This window comes from Podarcis tiliguerta (genome assembly GCF_965153285.1).
Source record: "Podarcis tiliguerta genome assembly, chromosome: 2".
NCBI classification, from domain to species: Eukaryota; Metazoa; Chordata; class Lepidosauria; order Squamata; family Lacertidae; genus Podarcis; species Podarcis tiliguerta.
In genome coordinates this window covers 66,934,159-66,960,343 of record NC_139535.1, presented here as the reverse complement: position 1 = coordinate 66,960,343, position 26,185 = coordinate 66,934,159, and the positions used below count along the sequence as shown (strand labels likewise).

The window sequence follows — 26,185 nt, the reverse complement described above, 5'->3', positions numbered from 1 at the left end:
GCCACGCCCCCACTTGCTCTCCGTCCCCCTGTGCCGGAGCATGAAGCTCTGCCACTGGGTGGTCAACATGTAGGAAACTGTACATACATTTATTTGTTTTTGGCAACCCACTCCATGCTCATATCATCTAACTGCATTTTAGCATGTGTAACTGAAGATTATATATGCAGGCAATTGACCTCAAATGAACTATATACAGTACAGGAATGTCACTTGGATGAAATTTGCTCTTTTTTCTGCACAAGATTAGAGCACGGGAGAATTCCTCAGGACTAGAGACAAATTCTCTTTCCCTTAAGCAATTAACTTGCTTTGTGGAAAAGGAACAAACCCTTGTTGAAAGGGGCATTATTCTGCAGCTGTTGGGAGCCATGCTGCTTATCTGTATACGTGCATAAATCTGCAAAGCACTTATTTCAACAAAGACACATTTGTTTATTTAAAATTGTATGTGTGTTATTTTAACCACCTTTCACCCCGTTTGCTCCCTGGGTGGTTTACAAAATAAATTTGGGGAAAGTGCAAAATGCAACAAGCCATAATAAGAGTAAGTTAACTGTAAAATAAACAGCTGTGCACAAGAATGCTCAGAGGGCAATCCTGACTGACTTGTCTGTGTAGGGATTTCCATAATTAGGGCACCAAAGTAGGGAAAAGGCCTTTCCCCTAGTTATCATCCATTTTACCCCCAGCAAGGGAAGCATACAGAGGTCACTGGCAGATGTGCTAAGTTTAGCAGGCAGGGTGGTTCGTTATTGTTTTCCCTTTTACACTTTTAGTTTCATTTCTTATAATGTCCAGTACCATATAGGCTAGGGTGGTGCTGTGGTCTAAACCACTGAGCCTAGGGCTTGCCGATCAGAAGGTCGGCGGTTCGAATCCCCGCAACGGGGTGAGCTCCCGTTGTTCAGTCCCAGCTCCTGCCCACCTAGCAGTTACCTTTACCATATAGGCTAGCACTGTCCTATCTAAAGGCCAGTAGTAACTTCATTAGAGGTGGCCCATAAAAGTATGAAGATAAACTCTGGGAACTGAGCTGAGAGATAATGAGCTGAGAAATAATGACTTGCCAAGGGCTACTTTGTGTGTCCATGGCTGAGCAGAGGAAGTCAAAGATCCCAGGCCAGAAGCAAATATAACTGTCTGGAATTTGAAACCTGCAGGGCCCTTTGTCGTTTCCCTGGCCTAATAGATGTTTTATTAGTCACAACATTTAAACTTTACCTACCTGGAATCTACTTGGAAATCTGTTTAGCTCCTTAAAGAAATTGCTGACTAACTAGCCGCCATTAGCTAGTCAATACTGGTGGTTGTGGTTTATAGACCATATTGCTTTCTCCCAATCTTAATTGTAAGCTAGTTAAAAAAAGAACAAAATGATTTTACTGACACTCAAAAGTGAGTAGTACTAAAGGACCATCCTAAGAAATGAAAATTGATAGAATAAAACCACTGCTTCGTTTTTGCTTCTGCTGTTTATTTTTCTTTTCAAATCCATTTAAAAAAAAAGATCTGTTAACGGCACATGCCGGTGGTGATTACCTAAATTATTTGGATGGTAGAGGAAAATGTTGACAGCTAGTGCAAATAAGAAAATAAATAAATTTCAAGTCACAAAGCGGAAAGGAGATGCAATCACAGTTATTTTAGGGTGGAAATGGGAAGGCACCCAATAGTTTAATCTTAACTTAACCTACCAGGCTATTTCAGTAAGGAAAACAACAACAATCAATTCAAGAAATGTTATTGTTTATATGCAGCATTTACTTTAGATGTAGCCTGATCACACCCTAACACTTCTAGAGTAATTGCCTTTAAAAATAGCTGTAATCTAGCAGTTTGTCATTTTATATTACTAGTGCATTGTTATAAGAAAAAAAACTTGCTCCTTTTCCCTTATGGGTTACCCAAGAGCCCATATAGAGTTCTTATGTAGGTTCTCTATCGGTAGGAGAAAATAACAGAGGCCAACCAGAGAATATTGAGAAGCAAAGCAGCTAGTAAGCCTGATCTTTATTAAACTGTTGCAACAGGGTCTCCCCACATACACAGGAGAGAGGAGGAGGACCCCGAACATTGGTGTGCAAGCTCTTATATAGACTTTTGAAATTGCCCACCCTGTAGCCCAAGACTACCCCCTCAAACATCATACATACATCACAGAAGGAGGTGGTCAACAGCAGAGGAGGCGGTCTACAGCAGAAATCCTGTTTGCCAGGGTACCTGATAATGGTCACTGATTGCGTTATCTGAGCAGTCTGGCCATTCTTTTGTGATGGTAAATACACAGTTCCTGAATCCAGGTCACAGGCTCACCCTATTCATACACAGATGTGCCCTTAAGACAGGATTTGTGAGCAAAGAGACAATGGGGAGGGTTCCCCATTTCCTTCCTCCTTGCAGAGACATATTTGAGGTCAATTAGGGAGAGTCAAAATGGCTTCAGGATTATTTTCCTGTACTGTTTCAGACATGTGGTTTATATATTTATGTATGTGTTTGCCTGGTACATTTATGAACATCTATTCTATATCTTATACCTCATAATTCTCATAACATGCATCTTTTCTGCGGAATTGCAGTGGGGATGTGTTCCAGTATTGCATTTTCCTTATTTTATTACAATCTTTTGCTTTCAGCAAGTATTTAAAATTCATAGATTTTGGTGTGGTGGTCATATTTGCACATTTGCCAACTTTTCTACTAAGATGGACAACCTGGTTAATATTAGGGCTGTGCATGGACTCTAAGACGTGGCTCCCAGGTTCGGCAGATTTCTCCTGTACTACCCTGGGAGTCACTCACCCCATGTGGATCACCACCTGAACTTGAAAAAGTTGTGGGGCAGGTAGGGAGCTAGGAGTTTTTAGAGGGGCTTTTAAATATAAAGTTAAAATGGTGCTTAAAAAGGAAAACCCAGGGGTGTGCGCTGGCACTGCAGGGGGACCTGATCCTACGTGGTGCTGCTTCACAAGCAGCTTTCCTGCAGGAAAGCTGGTTGCAAAGCTGCACCTTCAACCAAAGAGGGCCAAAGCATCAGGCATAGACTCATAGAATTGCAGAGCTGGAAGGGAGCCTGAGGGTCATCTAGTCCAACCCCCTGTAATGTAGGAATATGCAGCTGTCCCTTACGGGGATCAAACCTGCAACCTTGGTGTTATGAAGATGGGACTAGCCTGGGAAGAAGTTCAGGACTAGCCAGAAGCAATTAAGATGTCCCAACAGTTTCCATACCCCACCCACCAATATTTTAAATATGAGGTGTGATGTGTTCACTCCCGAGACTTAATTTGCAATCATGTCTGGTTTGCAAATGAATGCTCCTCAGTTGCTCTACGCCGGGGTTGGCAAGGTTTACCTCACCTGGGCTGGTTCATGGGCAGGATTGCGAGCGCTTACTATTTCCAGTATCTGCATCTGCACAGACGCGATTTTCTCTGCCATGGAAGCGAGTCCCCGCACCGCACTGTGCCAGTTTAGCGCAGCGCATGGGGACTCACCAAGCGGGCAGCTCAGTTTGGGGGCCAGTTAAACGACCCCCACGGGCCGCTTGTGTCCCATGGGCCTTAGGTTGCCTATCCCTGCTCTACGCCCATCTGCAGAGGCAGTACAGTGGTACCTCAGGTTACTGACGCTTCAGGTTACAGATGCTTCAGGTTACAGACTCCACTAACCCAGAAATAGTACCTCGGGTTAAGAACTTTGCTTCAGGATGAGAACAGAAATCGTGCTCCGGCGGCGCAGCAGCAGCAGGAGGCCCCATTAGCTAAAGTGGTGCTTCAGGTTAAGAACAGTTTCAGGTTAAGAACGAACCTCCAGAACAAATTAAATTCTTAACCCGAAGTACCACTGTACCTAGATCTAGGCAACAATAATGCACCTTCCTGTTCAGGTTCCTGATCTCCTGCCTCCTGAGCTGCCCCAACCTCCACTGATACTTTCTGCTCTGCCAGGAAGTTGGGAGGAGGAGCTGGCAACCTTGCTCTCCCTCCTGAAGAGACACATCAGGAAAAGCCCATCTCCTCCAGCCCCTGTTCCCACCAATCAGGTCCCCCTCATTCCCCCACCCCTCTTATTCCTTCTGCTTTGGGCTCTGCCACTCTAAGTCTGATCATGATGGAACTGTGGGGCTGGTGCTACATTATAAATTAGGATCTTGCTTTTTCTCCCTGGTGCTCAAGTCTGTGTACACAGTGCCCTCCTCTTTTTAACTTTGCAACAACCCTGTGAGGCTGTGTTAGCATAAGCAGCAGTTATTTCAAATACACCACAGGGAGGATAATGCAGGGGGTCCAATCCTGGGTCCGGTAAATATTCTTGACTTCATGCATGGGGGGAGGGGAGATGCTGATCTATGATCACCCTAATTTGATTGCTTGTTAAGTGAGCCTCAGAAGTAAGGAAGAGGAGAATGCAGCGCTTCAGATGCAGCATTACATAAGTATAGATATGTAAAAGAAAAAAGTATAGTTAAACATTAGGATAAGTAATCATTTTGAAGGCTCACTGGGAAGCTGTCATCTTTGTCTTGAAATGCTGATTGATTCTCCTGGAATTAGTGTTAATGGAATTTGTGTGTATGCTTTCACAGGAGAACTGAGCAGAGACAGAAAGGTGTTAACAACCCTTCTTCAAGGAAGACCTGCTGATTTGCAGCAAGTAAATCAGCCAAACAACCTTCCCTTCTTAAAGGCACACTATCTGGGGCTGTATTCCCAACAACCTGAATCCTTTCCGTTCATTCATTCTTTAATCCCAGCATGGGCTCTGCATGGTGATTGAACACTTGCTTCACTCAGGGATCCTCCATAACCAGCTGAGCTATTAGTATGCACAGGCCATAACAGCTATTCTTTACCAAAGCATGCACTTTTAGATTGAAATTCTACACATTTAACTTTCCGGTTCCAAAGGTATCAGTTAAAAGGTAGGCTTCTAATAGCTGAAACTCAAAGCGCTCATTAGTTCCATATGTCAAGCTTTAATGTGCCAGGTGAAGTTTCAACGCAGAAAAGAGGAAGTACTCCGACAGATAACCTTAAACATGAGTGGTTAATGTACCTCCAAGTAAAATGCAGGTTCAATACAATATGCAAAATAGCAACCACAGAATTGCATTGGATTCTTATCAGCTTATCAAGCTGCAGGTATGGCTCTCAGACAGCTCCTATAGGAACTTTCCCTCTGAATGTGTATTAGCCAAAAAAGAAAAGGAAAAAAAGTTTGTTAAATCACACATCTATGAAGCTGGGGATTAAATGAACTCAAACAGGAGATGTACAGTCTGTTTCTAAGCCACTTAATTGAATCTGCAGCACTGAGGCTTTTAGTATTCCCCAGCATTTAGAATTTCAATTTGCTCCACAGATTCTTACACTGCACGCCCAGTGAAAATTAGCATTTGTGCTGAATAGCTTTTAATCAGCTCTTCTTTTATCTTTAAAGTATTTTTTTTTAAAAAAAGAAAAATCCTGCCCACTACATGCCCACTTAATTCTGAGATTCAATCCACACTTTCAGTTTTCCTTCATTCAGCTTCCATTGTCCTCAATCATGCACTAATCACATTAATCTATTCATCTTATCCCTGCCATTAGTTTCAGGTTTCTTTTTTTAAAGCAAACTCCCCCGTGTTCCTCGGGGTTCATTAATCTATTAAGATTTCCTGCTGCATCCATTCCATAGTTCAAAACAGTGTTGTATAGAGCTACCATTCAATGAGTGTTAGCTTAGAACATGGAAGGATAATTGCTTGGTCGATTATTACATTAATTATTTTACCTTTCAGCTATTTGCAATTCCTACAATTGCCAAATCATTGAACTGTTTTCAGTTTCAGAAGTAGTTTCAAACACTAATTAGTACTTCTCACTCACTTCTAGGAACAACAAATGCAACAGTGGAGGGACACAAATTACCACTTCTACTCTGCATCGGGGAGGGAGGGGGATTTAATATTATTCATTAATAGTCAAACACCTGATTGAGGTCAAAAAGTATTAGATTTCCTTAATGATGCCATAGAAATGCCAAAATATTTGTTACATATTTCCCTCTATTTGCATCTCTGTTCTTAAAGTCCCACTGTGTTCAACAGTGTTTATTATCAGGAAAACAGGTATAGGAATTTTGCTATTGAGCTCATAGGGAGCTATGAGTCAACATGTTTATGACTGCTTTGTTCCCTGTGCACAAGCTCACAAATATGGCAAACCTCATTATGAGGTTCTAGGACATTTTCAAGGAAGAATCTGCACTCTCCAGTCTTGCTTAACTACTTGAAAGCAGGGAACTTCCTTCTCTCTGTATCTTTCATTTGATGTATTATTTCTGGGTGCGGGCTGATCATCCTTTGTTAAGCTAATTGCTGGGGAGTCCAGAATTTTATAAAAAGTATATGAATGTGCTTTAATGGCTAAAGACACCTTTTCAGGTTTTGGAAGATGACACCCTTCAGCTAGTGCAAGGGGGCGCAGGAAACATTTGGAGCCAAGAGATACAGGAATAAGGCCCCAAGGATCCATCGAGCTCAGCATCCTGTTCGCATAGTGGCCAGCCTGATGCCTATAGGAAACCTGCAAGCAGGACATTATTGCAGCAGCCAACATTCTTCCCACTTGTGATTCTGAACAACTGGTATTCAGATGAACTGCAGAGCTCACTCAACCTCCTTCCAGGTGTAAAAGGTAAAGGGACCCCTGACCATTAGGTCCAGTCGTGACCGACTCTGGGTTGCGCCACTCATCTCGCTTTATTGACCGAGGGAGCCGGCGTACAGCTTCAGGGTCAAGTGGCCAGCATGACTAAGCCGCTTCTGGCGAACCAGAGCAGCACACGGAATTGCTGTTTACCTTCCCGCCGGAGCGATACCTATTTATCTACTTGCAGTTTGACGTGCTTTCGAACTGCTAGGTTGGCAGGAGCAGGGACCGAGCAACGGGAGCTCACCCTGTTGCGGGGATTCGAACCGCCGACCTTCTGATCGGCAAGTCCTAGGCTCTGTGGTTTAACCCACAGCGCCACCCGTGTCCCTTTCCTTCCAGGTGAGTCACTGCCAAATACTAGGATGGAGAGAGGGAGTGGTGTGTGTGGTTGGTGTGGTGCAGTCGTGCTGGCAGAATCAATCTGGTGCTCCTGCTAGTGCATTTGCACTTCACTGACCTCACTGCTGCCTCACTTCTACAGCAGTGATTCAGCTGGAAGTCAAGTGAGCAATGCAGCCACATCACACCATCAGCTACTGTTAAGAGGCAGAATATAGCCATCATGACTAGCAGCCATTGATAGGCTTATCTTCCATTACGTAATCCTCTTTGAAAGCCATCCAAGGTAGCAGTTGTGGTTGTGGGGATGGAGGACAAAATTTGATTCAGTTTGTATTTAAAGGCAAATTTACGTAATTCACACTTTCACAATACAAGATGCAAACGGAAGCATTTTGAAATTTATACTTCTCTGAATTCAGCAAGGCAGATCTCAGGCCAAGTTTTTTTTTTGTGTGTGTGTGTGTGAACCTTAGTAGAAAATCTGAATATTTTGACAATGTCAGCACTTTAATCTGGGCAAGACTGAAGAGCCACACTAGATGTGATTTGGGACTGTGATACACCAGTAGAAAACTAGATCAATTTTTTAAAAGCCCCTTCTTAAAGAGCACAATCAATATCACAAGAAAGTGATGCTATTTTAAAGAAAACTGCTTAGTGGAGGCAGCAATATGCTTGGTACTTTCAAAAGAGGGGAATAAATTCATAGCCTTGATAGCAACCAGCCTGAGCACCCCCAAATGTATTGGCTCTTCTTGTGATGAATCTTGTCACTTGTACAGAACACGATAAGAGCATCTCTATTTTTGGTGCTTGGACTACTCTTTGTGACAAGATGTGGATATCAGAACTTCCATGCTGGATAATTTGAGGTAATTGAAGTCTGATATGCTCCCTTGACCTTTTCAGTAGATTGCAGTTACACTAGTGGGATCATTTTTCATTTTTCACCCCAAATTGTTTTCCACCACATGGAGAATGCCAAGTAATCAGAACACATAGAAATTGTTTCATTCATTGTATATACAAATAACACAGCTTATGCATTTGCCAGAATGGTTTTTCAGGCAATCCTGCTAAACAAAGGTTCCCCCAAACTTCCAAATATATTGTCTTGATTGATGCTGAACCCCAAATATGTTAAGGGAATGAGTGTAGACAGAATATGAATAGTGGTGCACATATAAATATTATACTGTGCGCTCTAGCTTCAAGCCACTTGCTAGAAGTAGTCCCATTTGTGGGGGGACAAAAAGGCAAGTACAGTGGTACCTCTGGTTATGAACTTAATCTGTTCTGGAGGTCCATTCTTAACCTGAAACCGTTATTAACCTGATGTACCACTTTAGCTAATGGGGCCTCCCACATCTGCCACACAATTTCTGTTCTCATCCTGGGGCAAAGTTCTTAACCTGAGGTACTACTTCTGGGTTAGCAGAGTCTGTAACCTGAAGTGTTTGTAACCCAAGGTACCACTGTGTTACAGACCCTATAGCTTACACATTTTTTGGAACATCATCCAAGCCAACTCCCCAAGAGGGAGAGAGAATGTTTCAAAGCCAAGGTGCCATTGTCGAGAAGGCCCTCCTACATGTAACAGAGCTATGAACCTTCAGTTAGATGAGTCCTAAGCCATTATAAGGACTTTATACATCAAGACTAATTGGGCCCAGTGGCTGACTTGTGTAAACAGTTAAATGTATTTTAAATGCTGCAACATGGCCTTGTGCAGTCAGACCATTGAGCGGGGAGGGGGAGCTGTCACCCCCAATCAAGTAAATAAATAAAAATACTTAACTGATCAATCAAGTAGCTTAGTTCTGCCCCCCAAACATAAAGCCTGTCACCCAATACCTGTAAATGAAAAATTGGAACTCAGGGTCGTCTTGCTCTCTTTGCTCACCTGGTTCAAGCTAAAGACAACATCCACTAACAAGCTTTAGGCTGAAGTAGTGCAGTTTCAGGTATGAAGGGAGAAACTATCTAAAATATATTCTAGAGGAAATCAGATTGAAAAGATACCTTAGGCACATTCAACCATATAGCTGATAATGCCGATTGCAATCAGAATCCAAGGGATTTCACTTTCAGGCACTGAATAAATATTAAATTTAGTGTAGATAATCCATCCCTCAGGCAGCTGTTGCAAGCATCCTCCTAAAAATTAACTTTCACTCTCTGATGCAATCTCATATCATTTGGAAATGTACCTGCTTGGCATTTTCCAAACAACATGTCCACAACATACAGAAGCAATCCTTCTCAATGCCAAAGTCATCAAGCGATTAGAGCTACCTTGGGGGAATTATCCATCAACTATTCCTCTGAGTAACAGCCCTTACGGATGCTTCTAACCTGATCAGTTAATTCTGTCACCAGCTGACATTTTACAGACAGACCATTTCTTTCCACTGACATGGAGATACTAGCATTTACTACATATATGTGGGTTCCATACTGTTCGCTGAAGAGAGCTGTTTGTTCAGTTGAGACCTTTCCAAAGTCAATTTCGCACCAGGTTAAAGGAGATCTATTAAAGCGATAGTGAAATAATCAGCACTGTGCCACATCAATGCCTATTTATAGCTCCTGCTTGGCAGACCCAACAGCACACCCATAATAATCATGGTGGGTTGTTTCCCAAATAACCTACATGTTTCAGTTAGTAGGATCTGACTTGATGTCTTAGGTAAAATATTAAAATTGAGAGGCCCTTTCCACATTGCTTCTGTGAACTGTACAGCTATGAGCCTTTCTGCCATGTATACAACTTGGAGTTCTCTTCACTTATCTTACCAGAAGGAATTTGAACTTGCATCTTTCCTTATGTGTCTTTTACGTCCCCTTGGACTTGATTTGCTGCTTCTACTTAGCCACTCATTTTTTCCCTACCCAATAGCCAAATGAAGTCCAGTGTCATAGGAATACCATGCTTCTCGCCTTTCTCTTTTGTTTCATCATGTAGCATCACTTTCCTCAGCCGTGGAGATCTGAACAGAAACCTTCATCAGAGCAACAATTGGAAAATGCATTTCCCTTGACCAAGTGCTGCAGGAAAAAAATGCTCCCTTGACAGAATTTGAAACACAAGAGGAAATCCCGATATTGGAAGACATTCAAAAGGATAAGATTTCAAAACAATCGGCACAAAGCCGGGATGTTGCAGCAACAGTATTATAGATAAGAAATATCAAGAAATAATGGCTGCCTATGCCTCTCTGCAACACACAGAGGGAGGATATTTTTTGTAAACAGCTTAAAGGTTTTCTTCTTACCATCAAGTGGTATATAATTTTTGTTATATATATAAAATACATACTTTCTTCTATAGAGATCTTGATAAGAGCCTCCTGAAAATCTTGGGAACACATGAAACAAAGCCTGGAAGTAGTCAATCTAGGTTTTATGCCTGCTTTTATGCAGAACTTGCTGTGTCAGAAACTATTAGAGGTACTTGGAATGCATCCAGATGCAGTAGAGCAAGATTGCGGAATGACTCTTAACATTGAAGACCACACAGGCAAAGTTTGGAATCCTCTTTTCAGGACATTTTCACTCATCCTGTAAGGCCAATCCTTTCTTCTCTAAAAGCAGGGTGGTGTGTTAGGGATCCACATGGAAGGTGTTTTCTCAGCGGCCAGATGTAACATGCAGCCCTGGTTCACCATATGAAAACTCCCCAAAGTATGCAGAGTTTCAGGATTCATGATGGACACCTCTAAGAACATTTGGTGCTGGCATGAAAACTCCCTGCATTTCAGGAATAAAGAAATGGCTTGCCCACATTCTGGGTTTGATCCAAGTAGAAAAGCACTTTCATTTTTTATATTACACCAAAATATGCATCCAGCAGGACTTCAACAGCTGCATGTATTGTTTTTCTATGGGGAGTAGTAATTTATAAAAGAATCTGAGCAGTTGTCCCTCTTCCTTTGTGTGTACACAAAGAGACCAAGCACTATATTAAAAATCACGAAAGGGTTTTTTCTTCAAACACTAATAAAATTAAATGGTGCCTTGTGTGTTCTTCTTGTCTCAAGTTCACATACTTTGAACCCTATTTTTGTTGGATTGTTCCACAGTGAGTACTAATAATGTGCTGCATAAAGAACTATATAATCAGCAGAGCTTTGTAAAATCACAACTATAGCAGATCTAAACACCTGGGAGTTTTTAGAAGAGATGTTATAAGTGGGCTGACCACACAAGCATTCTGTCACAGCCCTGACCTATATACATCAACTTCTCCATATGGAGCATTTGAAGGCTGGGGGCTAAACAATTTCTGTGGTGAGTGTCCTAAGCAAGTTTCCTTGATTCAATCTTGATTCCAGGTCAAAGTCAGTAGACCCCCAAACAAAGATTGAATCTTAGCGATCGGATCTTTAGTTTCTCATGAGTCAGCGTGTGACATATAAGGCAAGTGCTACAGTCTGTGAGGGATGCTCAAGTCTTGATGCAATAAGAATTGTGCCTTTTCTAGTCATTGCTTTCTGTGTATCTGCAGCATCCCATTTTCTGCTTGGAAACACATGATTTGCATACTGATGCTCTTTGCTATCTATCATTCTATCACTTCCTGCTTTTTGACTGTAGATCCACGTGAGTCCATTCACAGAAGCAAATCAACAAGATAGTAGTTGCAAGAAAAGTGATTGAAAAGACTTTGAAAACTGACACCAGTGAGAAAGGTTGAAATATACCTGAGAAGTCCACAATAATTTTATGAGGACAGCATATTTATTGAGGGGAAAATGCCTTTTTGAGAGGATACCTATTGCAGCTAAACAATGAACACAACAAACGTTCAGTTCACCTATCAAAAACACCTTTAATTGCTGATTGGTTTAAAATACTGGACAGAAAAGTAATTATTATGATTCTGCAATATTTTTTTTTCATTCCAGTGTCTTTTACTCAGCTTTACAATCAATCAATTATACTCATTGATTTGTCACTGTGGAAAATTTGTATTCCTTGAAGGCTTGCCATACGACATTATGACTGGCTTAATGCAGCTCTTGTAATATAATTTGATGGCAAATATTGAAATGTATGCGAAAGAATAAAATAATGAAAAATTGTATAGGCTTTGGGTGTTGTGAAAATGCTCAGTGAGCAATTGCCATGGGAATAACAAAATGAAGGAAGATGAGGGCAATCCATTTTTCAGCTAAGGACAAAACAAGTCTAGGACAGAGACATGTTTTTAGTGATCCCTCTGTTTCCACATGTGGATGGTCCTTCTGCTATCTCAGAAACTTAATTCAAAATACAGGCTTTTACAGTGGTACCTCAGGTTACATATGCTTCAGGTTACATACACTTCAGGTTACAGACTCCACTAACCCAGAAATAATACCTCGGGTTAAGAACTTTGCTTCAGAATGAGAACAGAAATCGTGGTCCGGTGGTGTGGCGGCAGCAGGAGGCCCCATTAGCTAAAGTGGTGCTTCAAGTTAAGAACAGTTTCAGGTTAAGTACGGACCTCTGGAACGAATTAAGTACTTAACCCGAGGTACCACTGTAGATTATAGAATGAGACCAAACAATACAATGTTAATTTCATAATGTGTTGCTTCCCACAGCATAGTAAGTGAATGAAAGGGCTCCTATGATGGGAATGGCTGTATTGTTGTGACTAATGTGCAACTTGATAAAACATCAGGTTATGTACACCATGTTCATAATTACTTAACAGGAATGTCATTCTGAAAAGTCGTTGAGCACAAAAGCTAGCCGCAATTGCATTGCTCCTAATCTAATGAAGAGAGACAACAACCTCCTGTTTTTGAAAGCCTGCTTCACTGGATATTGCACTTTTGTCACTACCAATATATTCCACATGAAAGGCTCAGGCTTCTGGTTATTGGTCACAAATAATTTGAAACTCACTGGATTGCAGCAGTTTTTAAATTTCTTTTCAACATAGCAATTAAAAGGAAACATGACTTTGTTCATTTTTTTAAAAAAAAAGAGGATTAGGTGATGTTAACCTCTAGCGTTTCAGGAAGGTTTCTTCATGCAAACAGATTAACGGGATATTAGTGCTTGAAAACATGGATCTTTTAAAAACTCACTTTCAAAATCACAAGGGAAAGTCCTGTGCAAATTGTCACCTACAAAACTAAAATTAGCTCAGCAGCTCAGTTGCTGGAAAACTCTATGCTTTTTGCAGTGGCAGGCAACAACAAAAAAAGCATATAAAGCTCTGGTGGGCTACCATGTATTGCTACTTTTGGCTTCATGGGTCATCAAAGTTATGTTGTGGAGTGCATGTCCCCATGCTGTTTTATGAAATTCATTAGGGGATCTGGAGTTCATTAGTATGTCAATGACACCCAGATCCACCTCTTCATGTCATCTGATCCAGGTGCTAGACTGCTTTCTTAACACCATGATGTGTTGGATGAGAGCAAGTACACTGAGACTAAATCCAAATAAGGTAGAGGATCTCTGGATTGCTGATTTCCAGTTTTGAGAATTAGGTAAGCCAACGTTTTAGATGAGGATGCAGACTAGGAGTACTCTGAGACAGGGGTGTAGGAAGGGTGTGTGTGCAGGGGCTGCGGTCCGCCCCGGGTGTCATCCTTGAGGGGGTGACCAAATGGCACACCGCGGGGGCAGCACTTACCGAGGGGCCTGGCCTGCAGCGTGCCCGGGCCCCACGTCTTTCCTGGGAGTGACGTGGTGGCTCGGGGCCCCGCACTGCCTGAAATGGCAGCATGGGACTTGTGTCTGCCAGGCGCACTCTGTGGGCAGCTCACCATGGCACCCCCTGGGTGGATCGCCGTGGCACCCCCATGGACAGCTCACCCCGCCTCCGCTGCTCCAGGTGCCGGAGCAGCTAGCTACGCCCCTGCTCTGAAATTCAACTTTGCTGGAGACTTAGTTGTACAGAATGTCTTCAACTATCTTTGACTGGCCCACCAGCTATGACCATTTCTGGACATGGATGATGAGCCCACACTATTACACGATCCTCTAATCTCTCAACTGGAATTCTGCAATGTACTCTGCATTGCATCAAGTGTGCTGTTAGAATGTTGCCCATCTCTAAAAACTACAGTCTATGTACCTCATGAGAGTGTTATATAGTAAAACAAGTATTTTCAAAGAAACCGTGATTGGTAAGAACGTTAAGGTAAGGTAAAAAAAAAAAACCTAGATGGTGAAGTATAGTCAAAGGCGTGTGATGCTCATCTCGCTTCAGGCTGAGGGAGCCGGTGTTTGTGAGCTTCCACCTCGCCATGCATCTTTCATTTTCATTTTCCCACTTCCTACATTGCAAGTTGCACTTCCAATTCAAGTGTTAATGCACTGTATGAATAAATTATTCATTATCACTTTGACATTTTCCCTTAAATAAAATTAATAGTGAGTTCGAGACTTTCAAAAAACAAATTTCTGAGTTGAGTGAGTTTGTGCTACCATAAAGATAAAGAATTAACTCCATTCATTCTGAGCAACAATTTAGCAAGCACATTAGAATGTTAAAATGTGAATAATCTCATTCTTTTGGTACTCCATTTATAGGTTTGCCTGTTCCTTTCATATTGAAATGGGCTCTTCAAAATGGATCTCTGTTGTTTAAGGGATAATATAAATGAATACAACACATGAGTCAACTGCTAATCGCTTCCTGCTTGGTTTACTGAGAAGCAATCTGACAAGCTGCAGGTATAAATGTTAACTAATAGTGATCAACAATGACAAAAGTTATAAAGAGACAAGAGCTACTCTGGGGCCAAAGCAGAAGTGGCATCAAATGTGCATTTGCAGTTAATATGAAGGTATTGTTGTTTTTAAATGCAAATTGCTTCAGTGGAGTCGGGGTGATAATTAGAGCATAAATGGTGGGGAATTTAATTATTTCCATTCACTCCTCTTTTTTAAAAAAAATCCGTCCTCTAAATTTAGTTTGGGCTAAGAACAAGTAGATAAATAATAAGTAGATAGGTACCGCTCCGGCGGGAATGTAAACGGCGTTTCCGTGCGCTGCTCTGGTTCGCCAGAAGTGGCTTAGTCATGCTGGCCACATGACCCGGAAGCTGTACGCCGGCTGGCTCCCTCGGCCAATAAAGCGAGATGAGCGCCGCAACCCCAGAGTCAGTCACGACTGGAACTAATGGTCAGGGGTCCCTTTACCTTTAAGAACATTGGAACCAATGGAGAATTTCCTCCCAATGCAAATAGTAGTTTCAGAAGGAGAATTTTCCTCAGGACCATAGCAATCAAGGAAAAGCTTAAAGACATCCATGTAGTTAGCCTTCAGCAAACCTGAGGAGTTTCCATTGACAGGGACCATTGGCCAGCAATTCATTTTCAACAATAAATCTGTATCTTTCTGGGGAAAGGGGGTGAAGGGGCACTGAATCACAGAGCGAAAGGCTCTTTAACTAACTTTCCTTTAGAGGAATAGCAAAGAAAAATTTGGTTGAGATCTCCCTAATAATTGAGATCCTGCCTTTCACATAGCATCTCTCTCTCTCTCTCTCTCTCTCTCTCTCTCTCTGTGTGTGTGTGTGTGTGTGTTTGTGTGTGTGTGTGTGTGTGTGTGAGAGAGAGAGAGAGAGAGAGAGAGAGAGAGAGAGAGAGAGAAGAATGAACAAACAGCTTTTCAAAGAGCCCCTGAAATGCAGGATTCCTTCAAGTGAAGGCCTGATCTTTGAAAGCCCTTCAAAAAGAGGAGTGTTCTACTTTATAGAGGACACATGGTCACTCCAATCTCATATTTGTGCCTTGGCTCATGTAGAAGATACTGGGATCCAGACTGAGCCCCAGCATAGCAATTCCTTACCTTCCCACAGGCCTTGCTTTGGAGACAAGTCTTAATTGGCTCAGTCAGGATATATTAGCAACCATGTATTCCAAGGCTTAGTATTCATTCCAAGAATTCATTCAGTCTTTTCCATTTCCAGTGCCCCTCTTAGAAATACTGTGGCCATTATGACCATTTTAAAATGGTTATTAGATAAGATTCATAGATGTGCAGAAATTAGATGAGATGTAAGAAGTGAAATCTAATAGATTCTCAGAATTAGGTCTGTAGACGTTTGTCAAGTGCAATTTTATACATGGGCTTACACAATTATTACTCTTGCAAATGCATATTTATGACAAACTGCTTAACCAGAGAAGGTGTAGGAACAGGGTGAGATTCCATTCCACAGATTAAAATTCAATTACTTCTTTCTGTCCCACGTTGTCGTAAATTATTATTGCTACAGTTCTGAAAGCACTTATTCTGATGGGTTCTCAGTGACTAACTGTTATTTGGTTTACAAAATTTATGCACCACTTGATTGTATCAAAAAAAACCCAAAACCCTCAAAGCTGATGCAGTTAATGGTGGGAGTGTCTATTTTAAATATATGACAGCCCTGCCTCTCATATCAGTTGAAGGTGAGAAGGGAAGTTCAATGGATGTAGTTCAGTGTTAGTGAATTTGCTTTGGTTTAGTCCCTGACATCTCCAGTTGGGAGTGTCTCCTGTATGAAACCCTGGAAATCTTCTGGCACCGTGAGCAATACTGAGCTAGGCTGACCAGTGGTCTGACTCTGAATAAAGGAGCTTCCTGTATTCTTCAGTAAAATGATTTGTATTTTGCTCCCTGTGTTTGATGTGCACAGATTAAATTTCAGGTGGTCTAAATACCCACTGATCTAACAAAAAAAATAAAATTATCACTGAAGTCTGTATCAAAGATTTCCTTCAGCAGCAGATGGTATATATTGAATATTTGATTGGAAGTTTCATGAGCTTTTCCAGTATAATTGTGCCTAACAGCAGTAAGTTTCACAGTATTTGATAATGCCCTTTGATTCCAGTTCTCTTTCTGCAGGGTCGTTGCTCCTATAGAAATTGATGCTCTCAAACAAAATTGTAAAAGTGCATGCTGTACTCTAATCACTTGCTTTTGTTCTTTCCCCATTTATCTTTGTTAGTCTAATTTGTGTGTGGTGTGTCTCTGTGGGGTATTTTAGCTGTTTTTCATTATCTTTCATTCAATTTTTTTTTTAAAAAAAAAAACTTTGAGTGAGTTATTTTTACTTCTCAGTGACCCTGAACCAACAGACAATGTATACAACTAGGTCACACAACTTGTAGGCTGTGGAGGCAAAGATCTGCAACTGCAAGTCATTCTGTAGCCTACAGTGAGAAGATCCTAATTGTCAAAAATAGCTCTCCAGTTGGGGTGGAGCTACTACACTAACTTCCCAGGAACTGCATCACTGTTGCTTACCGGGAGGAATGAGGCAACAGGGAGGTTGGCACAGTGCCCACACACTGGCAGGTGTGCCAGACTGGCTCTGCTAGTGTGTTCGCACCACACTGACCTCCTCCCACTTCAGCAGTGACCCACCTGCCAGGAAGCCAGCATAGCAGCTCTGCCCCATCTGGTGAGTTCTGCTAACTCTGCTAATGCAATTCAGTCATAAGAGCGTAATAAGGGCCCTGTTAGACTCAGCCAAAGCCCCACCTTGTACATGCATCCAGTGCTAGCCAGACAGTTATTTATTGATAGTCACAAGCAGGGCACAATGGCAAAAGCCTTCCTTTCTTTCAGAAGCTTGCATTTGGTTGTATTCAAAAGCTGGTGGTTCCATACAGCTGTTTAGTTAGTTAATTTCTATTCCATTCTCCCTCCCAAAGAGCTTGGGGTAGCAACAAAGCAGCACAACAATACAATTAAAATGCTCCACACATTTAAAACATTTAAAACCAGCCACATATTCCCATAGCAAATAATTTAAAGGTTGCCAGGAACAGTGATCACAGCTAATAACCACTGAGAGGCATATCCACTATGAATCTGTCTAATTCCTTTTTACTAGCAATTGAAACCAATGGCCCTCACCACATCTCAGGGCAGTAAAACTAATTATGTATTATGTGACAAAGTACTTTTCTTTCTTTTATCCATCTTGAATCTACTGCCCATCAATTACACTGGTTGACTTCAAGATCTAATGTGTTGTGTGTGAGAGAGAGAAATTCTATAGCCACTTTTTCAATAGCATACATAATTTCATGTTCCTTTATCATGTCTCCCCTTGTTGTTGTTTAGTCGTTTAGTCGTGTCCGACTCTTCGTGACCCCGTGGACCAGAGCACGCCAGGCACTCCTGTCTTCCACTGCCTCCCGCAGTTTGGTCAGACTCATGTTTGTAGCTTCAAGAACACTGTCCAACCATCTCGTCCTCTGTCGTCCCCTTCTCCTTGTGCCCTCCATCTTTCCCAGCATCAGGGTCTTTTCCAGGGAGTCTTCTCTTCTCATGAGGTGGCCAATGTATTGGAGCCTCAGCTTCACAATCTGTCCTTCCAGTGAGCACTCAGGGCTGATTTTCTTAAGAATGGATAGGTTTGATCTTCTTGCAGTCCATGGGACTCTCAAGAGTCTCCTCCAGCACCATAATTCAAAAGCATCAATTCTTCGGCGATCAGCCTTCTTTATGGTCCAGCTTTCCCTTCCATATATCACTACTGGGAAAACCATGGCTTTAACTATACGGACCTTTGTTGGTAAGGTGATGTCTCTGCTTTTTAAGACGCTGTCTAGGTTTGCCATCGCCTTTCTCCCAAGGAGCAGGCGTCTTTTAATTTCATGACTGCTGTCACCATCTGCAGTGATCATGGAGCTTTTGAACTGCTAGGTTGGCAGAAGCTGGGAGACAGTAACTGGAGCTCACGCCATCATGCGTATTCAAACCCCACCTCCACATGGTTTGCTGTGGGAATGTTTTGATCAGCTTCCCATGTGGACTGGCAGGAACTAAGTGGCAGCTCCCATACAGTAACCCTTGCACAAAAGCGTTTGAAAAAGCCCTGTGACATAACTCATGGAAAAGAGCCATCCAGCCACTGGGCAAAGTGAGCCAGTTTGTTCAGGCAGCACATCGCAGAATTGGCTTGTTGCATGCTGTGCAAAATGTTAAGGCCATTAGAGGATACAGGCAAAGGAAGCAGTGGTTGCTATGGCCACTGTGACAGCCTTTGTTTTTGTATAAATTTGTTTGTTTGTTTGTTATTAATATTATATTGATGTGCCCACTTTTCAGCTAACTTCGTTTTTTTTTTTTCACTTTACAATGCTTTCTTTCTGTCTGCCTACCTCTTTCTTTTCCTTCTTGCTTCTGATTTCTCCCTCTGCCATTTCATCTTCCTTTTACCTTTTCCACTCTTCTTCTGTCTTCCCCTCCATCCTTTTGGCTTCCCTTCCTTGTCCTTTTCCTTCTCCTCCTTTCCTCCTTCCCCTTCCCCTTCCCTTCCAGTCCAAACTCATAGGGCTTCTCTCCCCTAAGTATAGCAAGGGGTCTCTCTCTCTCTCTCTCTCTCTCTCTCTCTCTCTCTCTCTCTCTCTCTCTCTGTGTGTGTGTGTGTGTGTGTGCTAATGGGCAGGCAGAAGGGAAAAGGATATACAGAAAAATCCTTTGTTGGACTACTCAAAAGTAGACCCCACTGAGTTAAATAGGACTTACTCCCAGGTAAGCATGCATAGGATTTCAGCCCTAGAAAGGAAAGGTGTGAGGGTGGGTAGATGAAACAGGAGTTTAATTAGCAACAAGACTTTTTAAAAGTGTTGATCCTGGGGCTTTGCCTCAGGCAGCACAATGTAATCGAGGTAATACATATGTTAACATTGATCATGGATTTCCATGAAATCCACCCCAAGCTGTTCTGAATTTGATGCCATGTTAAATTTAATCGTGACCCTTTGTATAATTTGGACAAAGCATCACGGCATTTGCAGCTCCTCATTATGAAGCAGTCCTTAATGCAATGCAGGAACAGCTCCAGGGTGAGGATAGGAAATAGAACCAAGTGTGCTGTATGCTGAGCCAGTTGAAAGAATGGAGGCTCTGTACTTGCTTTTTTACCAGGGTTCTGTGCAGCTCCCTGAAGCCAGGATGCTGGATTGTAATGAAGGCGTAGTAGCTACAGTGGTACCTCGGGTTAAGTACTTAATTTGTTCTGGAGGTCCATTCTTAACCTGAAACTGTACTTAACCTGAAGTACCACTTTAGCTAATGGGGACTTCTGCTGCTGCCGCACTGCCGGAGCCCAATTTCTGTTCTCATCTTGAAGCAAAGTTCTTAACCTGAAGCACTATTTCTGGGTTAGCGGAGTCTGTAACCTGAAGCATATGTAACCTGAAGCGTATGTAACCCGAGGTACCACTGTAATGAATTCACTATGCATGAACACACTATGCATGAACACACTATGCATGAACACATGCATGAACACAATGCATGAACAAATCGACAGGAGGTTGCCTGTAGATTTACTAGTATCAGACAGAGAAGGTCTACAAGGCTGGTGTTACTTTGCCTAAATCATCTAATCACTTTGTATTTGCATACTTCTATCTTTTCTTTTCTTTTAAAAAATGCATTTTCTTCTTCTTACATCTCTCTGTTTAGTGCTGTATAAATTAACACCAGAAGCAAGAGCTAATAAAAGAGATATTCTCCTGTTCCCACTAAACTCTGTATCGGCATTTGAGGAAGGCAATTCTACCATTTCACAAAGTGAGCACAATTCCACCTCTTTTCCTTAAGTGTCCTATAGGCAATCCAAAATATCCAGATAATTAGAATCATGAACAAATGGGATATATTAACTTCAGCTAATGGGGGTGGGGGCAGACGTTACATTTCATAAAACCAATCTATAATCAGATAATTGCATTTCTAATTAACCGTAACATCTTCTGCAGGAGGCACAGAATTTGTTTCAAAGGAAACTAAATGGTGTCCAATAAGGTATGTTGCTCTCCATGAGACTTCATGCTCCTCCATGAATTGCTAGGATGATGTGAACCACAATTTTAGGCATAATTTAGTTGGACACGACTAAACAACAAATTTGTTTATTTAAAATAGTATTTCAATATATGTTTTATTAAACAGGAATGCAAAAGTTTAATGTAAAACTAAGAGGACAGTTTGACTTTCGATGGCAACTAGGGTTAATTTTCAAAGGGCAAAGTCAAAGCCTCTTAAGGGCATAATTTCAATTATAGTACGTGAAGGGAGGGAGAAAGTAGGAGAAAGGAACAAAAGTTTTTTCCTGATCAAATATTGGTTAATGCTCTGGTTGGCCACTGTGAGAACAGGATGCTTGTCCAGATAGGCCTTTGGTTTGATGCAGCAGGGTTTTTCTAATGTTATTATCATCTACCTCTGCTAAAGCAACTGTCTCTTCTCTGGTTATTATTGTTGGTCCATTCTACATCTATCTAGAATTGCTCTGCTCAAAACATTCATCCTCACATCATGCAAATCTGAGCATGTATTCCACCAGTTCCTCAATTGCATTCAGTTCAGATCCTGAATCCAAATAATCAAATCAGGAAACGGAATCCTCACACAGACTTACGAAAATGACCACCTTTTTTTTTTTACATAGGCCCTCAAGAGGAGATTGACTCATAGATTGACTCATAGATAGATGTTTTAAAAACAAACATGCCCGCCAGCATCTACTAGAAACAATTCCTACAAGAAGAAACTGAATACAGTATGTGTTGTGCCTACTTCACACATTATGCAGCAGCAAACTCCAGTTCGCTAAGCAGGTAACCCACAGGAACCATGAGTCAATCCCAACTAGTTTTGAGGATGCCTGCAAACACATTTGTCACATTCACACTTTACGTGCATAACATATAAAAGGTAGATAACTTAATTTTAGAAGCAGCCACAAATCTGGGTCAGGTCTCACAGAAAGAAAGAAAAAACACAGGTGAGAACATTAACAAACACATAAGAATGAGTTTTCCCAATATCTGACTTTTCTAGGAAGTAGCAAAATTCAAGCTGGAATTTGCTTGCAACAGAAAACTATAAGAAGGGATATGTATCAAACTGCTTTTTTTAAAAAATGCTCACAAGATTGCAATGGTCTCTCTTGACATTTACATCCAGTGCAATCCTAAGCATGTCTTCTCAAAAGTAAGCCCCACTGAGCGTAACAGGGTTTATGCCCAAGTAAAAGTGTATAGGATTGTAGCCTTAATGGATTTATTCCATGTTACTCCAGGGTGGAAATCTCACATATGAACTTCTTAACACTGGTCATTCTCCTTTTTGGAGAGGAGTATTATATACCTGTCAAAAGAGCAACAAACCATTCACCAACAATTTGCAAATATGCTGCTGATGCCCTTGTACTTAAAGTGTGTGGCTGGAATACAAAGAAGAACCAAACCACACAGATTTCTCTAGTGCGCAGCATTGTTTTGTGTTTTGCACAGAATACAGACACTTTCCTGGGTTCACACCACTACATCTGTCTATGGTTTCTGATAAAACCAACCTCAATTATTTCCGATAAAACTTCCCACAAGTTCCCACTCCACCACCAAGCCCAAAAACATGCAGAAAAGTATTATGAAAACCGAGATGGTGGAGCCCAGCTTTGGCGTCACTCATTGGGTGCCTCTGGCACACTATCAATGTTCTTGACCTCTAGTTATGTGCAAAGGGCATGAGATTTGTCACTTGGATATTGAATAACTATGTCAGAAAAGGAATTCAATTTGCAGGGGTGTCAGTCAGATCATGTTCCATAGGGAATTTCATTTGCACTGAAGAAGTCCAAGTGCAAAAGGCCCACAAAGAGACTCCCATCTGCTTAATCTTACACAAACAGTCATAGATTGTAGTCTGGTTAATACATGCACTAAGAAAACAAAACAGGCATTCTACACCAACATTAAGAACTTTTCAATCTAATCAATTTCAGTGGGAGCGAAGAGATATTCATTTAACAATGCTTTTAAAAAGTGCTTAACATTTTTTAGATCATGCCTTGTATGACAAATCGTACAACTGGCAAATGCCATTTCCTGTAAAAATATGTTTTGGAGGACTTTTTTAAAAAGGTGACGGAGCATGCTGCTAAATTGATTTTAAGCTTCTTGGTGCTAGTAAGACACAACCTCTGCCTAAATACATTTTGGATAATATTTCAATGATGGGGTATCAGAAATGCTTTCCCCCCTAAAAATGTTTAGGGGTACTCTCGTTTTCCTACTCATATTCAAATACTGCCCCTCAATGAGGCCAAACTTAGATTTACAAAATGTTTGGTGGTATGCGTACTCCTGCGCCCCCCCAGAAAAAAAGCACTGGGTATGAGCATACGTTCCAAGTGTCCCTATTTTTTTATGTTTTATTATGTTTTTATATGTGTTGGAAGCTGCCCAGAGTGCTGGGGCAACCCAATAAGATGTGTGGGGTATAAACAGTAAACTTATCATAATGGAATGGGATGTCCCTATTTTCATTGGAGAAATGTTGGAGGGTATGCATAAGTGGGCTATCTAATATCACCTTGTAAGTTTCACAGCAGGCCACGATCCCCTGACCTGCAACTATGTTGACTAGCCACAAAGCAGGCCGTTCTTCTACGCTTATCATTACTTGTGAAGTGCATATAATAAAGTATTTGATTTTTTTTTTTAAAGAAAAACATTTTAGTGAATATTGCTACTTTTGCCACTGAGGCTTAGTGTGGTAAGACTCAAGTATACACTTCCAGAATTAACACTAAATACATTACTTTTGGTCAATAAGCCACCCTAGCTGCTAGAGAGCCGTGAAAATTTGAATCCTGGGCTTTTTAGACTCGTCTACCCATGTACTAAGGGACGCAGGTGGCGCTGTGGGTTAAACCACAGAGCTTAGGACTTGCCAATCAGAACGTTGGCAGTTCGAATCCCCGTGACGGGGTGAGCTCCCGTTGCTCAGTCCCTGCTCCTGCCAACCTAGCAGTTCGAAAGCACATCAAAGTGCAAGTAGATAAATAGGTACCACACCAGCAGGAAGGTAAGCGGCGTTTCTGTGTGCAGCTCTGGTTCGCCAGAAGCAGCTTAGTCATGCTGGCCACATGATCCGGAAGCTGTCTGCGGACAAACACCAGCTCCCTCGGCCAATAAAGCGAGATGAGCGCCGCAACCCCAGAGTCGGTCACGACTGGACCTAATGGTCAGGGGTCCCTTTACCTTTTACCCATGTACTATCTGAAACCAAAGAAGAGCACGGATTGCTAGATGTGAATATTTTTTCCAACCCTCCATCCCCACTACTGAGACTGCAGCTCTTATTATCTCTGGCCATTGGCCATGCTAGCTGGAAATTGGCCATGATGGAAATTTGAATGCAACACCATGTGATGAATCACAGGTTCCTGGTCCCTGGTTTAATCTGTAGAAATTTCCTTTCCTTAGATGGCTAGAAAGCAATACAGATAAATCACAGAGGATGTAAGCCTCTGGAGGAAGAAAATTCCTTCTGGCAGAGATCTGTCCTTGTTATCCTCAGTTGCTCTCATTGATTCTAGTTGGACGAAGGGCTTGTTCCTAGTCAAATTCAAGTTGGCACAAAGAACTAATAGAACGTGAATCTGTTCTGTCTATTCATAATCACAGGTGTCTGTAGCTTTGGGCTGAAGAGGCACACATGGCCACCATAATAAAGAAGAATGGTAAAGAATAAGCAAGTACACTAACATGTCACAACAAGAGCCCTATTTATGCTTTCTGTTCACCAGAACCATGCCAAAAGGGCATGTCTCTCAGCAATGATTGCCCACATGCTAAAAGTACAAATGGGGGTGGGAACAGCACACAGTAAAAAAAAAAAAAAAAGCCATTTTAAATAATATGGCTGACCCTTAGAGGGTGTCTTACTGTGTCCTGCTTCTCATGTAAGTCAGCTCTTAGCGTGACTGTGTAAGGACTTATATCATCTTATTTCCCTTTTGCTCTGAGCACCTTTCCTTGAAAAATGTTTGTAGAGTTCAAAAGCTTGCAACATTATTGGGGGGGGGATATACATTTACATATTCTCTACCTTTAGGGACAACACAATTATACCTCTCTGATCTATGCAGAAAAAAATCCTAACAGTACTTGGCACTGACCACCACTTTTTCCAGCTATTAAGCACGAATTATTTTATTTTATTTTTAAGTTTCATAGATTAACAAAACAGCAAATGATTGCTTGATTGGAAATTTGCTTGATACTGTAATATGCTTAATATACAGTATATGCAAATAACTCAGTTCTCTATTAGTTCATAGATCAATTCCTTTTTAATAACGGTTGTGGACTTATCTATTTGATGTAATCCTTTGCATTTGCATTTTCTATAGAATTAAACATAGTGCATCATCTGACAAGGGAATGTAGGTGACATGTATTCTCCAGATTTGGTTTATCATGCAGAAAGTCCTACCTTTGAAGAAGCAGTCTTTGCTGTGAATAATGTAGATTTTCTTCCTTTGCAAGCAGGATGCTCGATGAAGTTCACAGTGATTCTCATAGAATTTGCCATCAGATCCACACACCGGCATATAACTGGGCTTGCAGTCATCTATGCATCTACATTCGGGCTTATCTGTCTCCTTGTTCACAACGCACTTGCTTCCCCGGCCACAGTACTTCTGTTCACATGATGCATGGAGGCCATCTTGCCCATAAAGCACTGGAAAAGGAGAACAGCGGGTGGGAGGAAACAAAAGTTTTGGTGTTAACAACTCCAAGCTGAGTAACAAGGGAACACTGCAACATACTTTAATAGCCAAAATACTTTTCCAAAGCTGTGTCAGACAGATATCACAGAGACTGTGTCACCATTTTCACCCACTGTGCTCCACATATTCACTGATGGAAGGCATATGCACATGATGGAAGGCTTCATTCATTGGCACCACCCCAATGCCAACCTGCCCAACAGTCTCAACCTATGACCAACATGGGTTCAGCGAAGATCTGATCAGAGAGCCTATGTGCTGACATGAGGAGGGCACTGTGTGAAAGGAGCCTCTTGCATGCAGCATGTCAAGTCTTTGGTTGGTGTCTATATATTATTTACTTGCTGATTTTAAAAGTTAAATTCATTAGCCATATGCATAGACCACCTTTCTAGTAGATCACTCTCTAGACATCTCTTTGACTTGGAAGTTAGGTTCCACTTTCATCTCTTGAACTATTCTGGGCCAAGACTCACCGTTAACAGTGACAGACAAGCAACCTGGCTCCTTTGTCATTTCACTATCAGCATGCTTAGTAGGTCTTCAGCATTAAAACATTTCTGACATTTAAAGGCTGCAATGTCAGCATAT

The 26,185-nt window shown here is 41.6% G+C and overlaps 1 protein-coding gene across 3 annotated transcripts in view; it reads right to left on the bottom strand.

The window, feature by feature from the left end:
• FSTL4 (follistatin like 4) overlaps positions 1–26,185 on the bottom strand; it is a 343,973-nt gene that overhangs the window by 202,329 nt on the left and 115,459 nt on the right. For all 3 annotated transcript variants that reach the window (XM_083428816.1, XM_083428817.1, XM_083428818.1), the window contains exon 4: positions 25,297–25,545. In XM_083428816.1, coding sequence (XP_083284942.1) covers positions 25,297–25,545 — 249 coding nt within the window. The remainder of the gene's footprint in view (positions 1–25,296; positions 25,546–26,185) is intronic.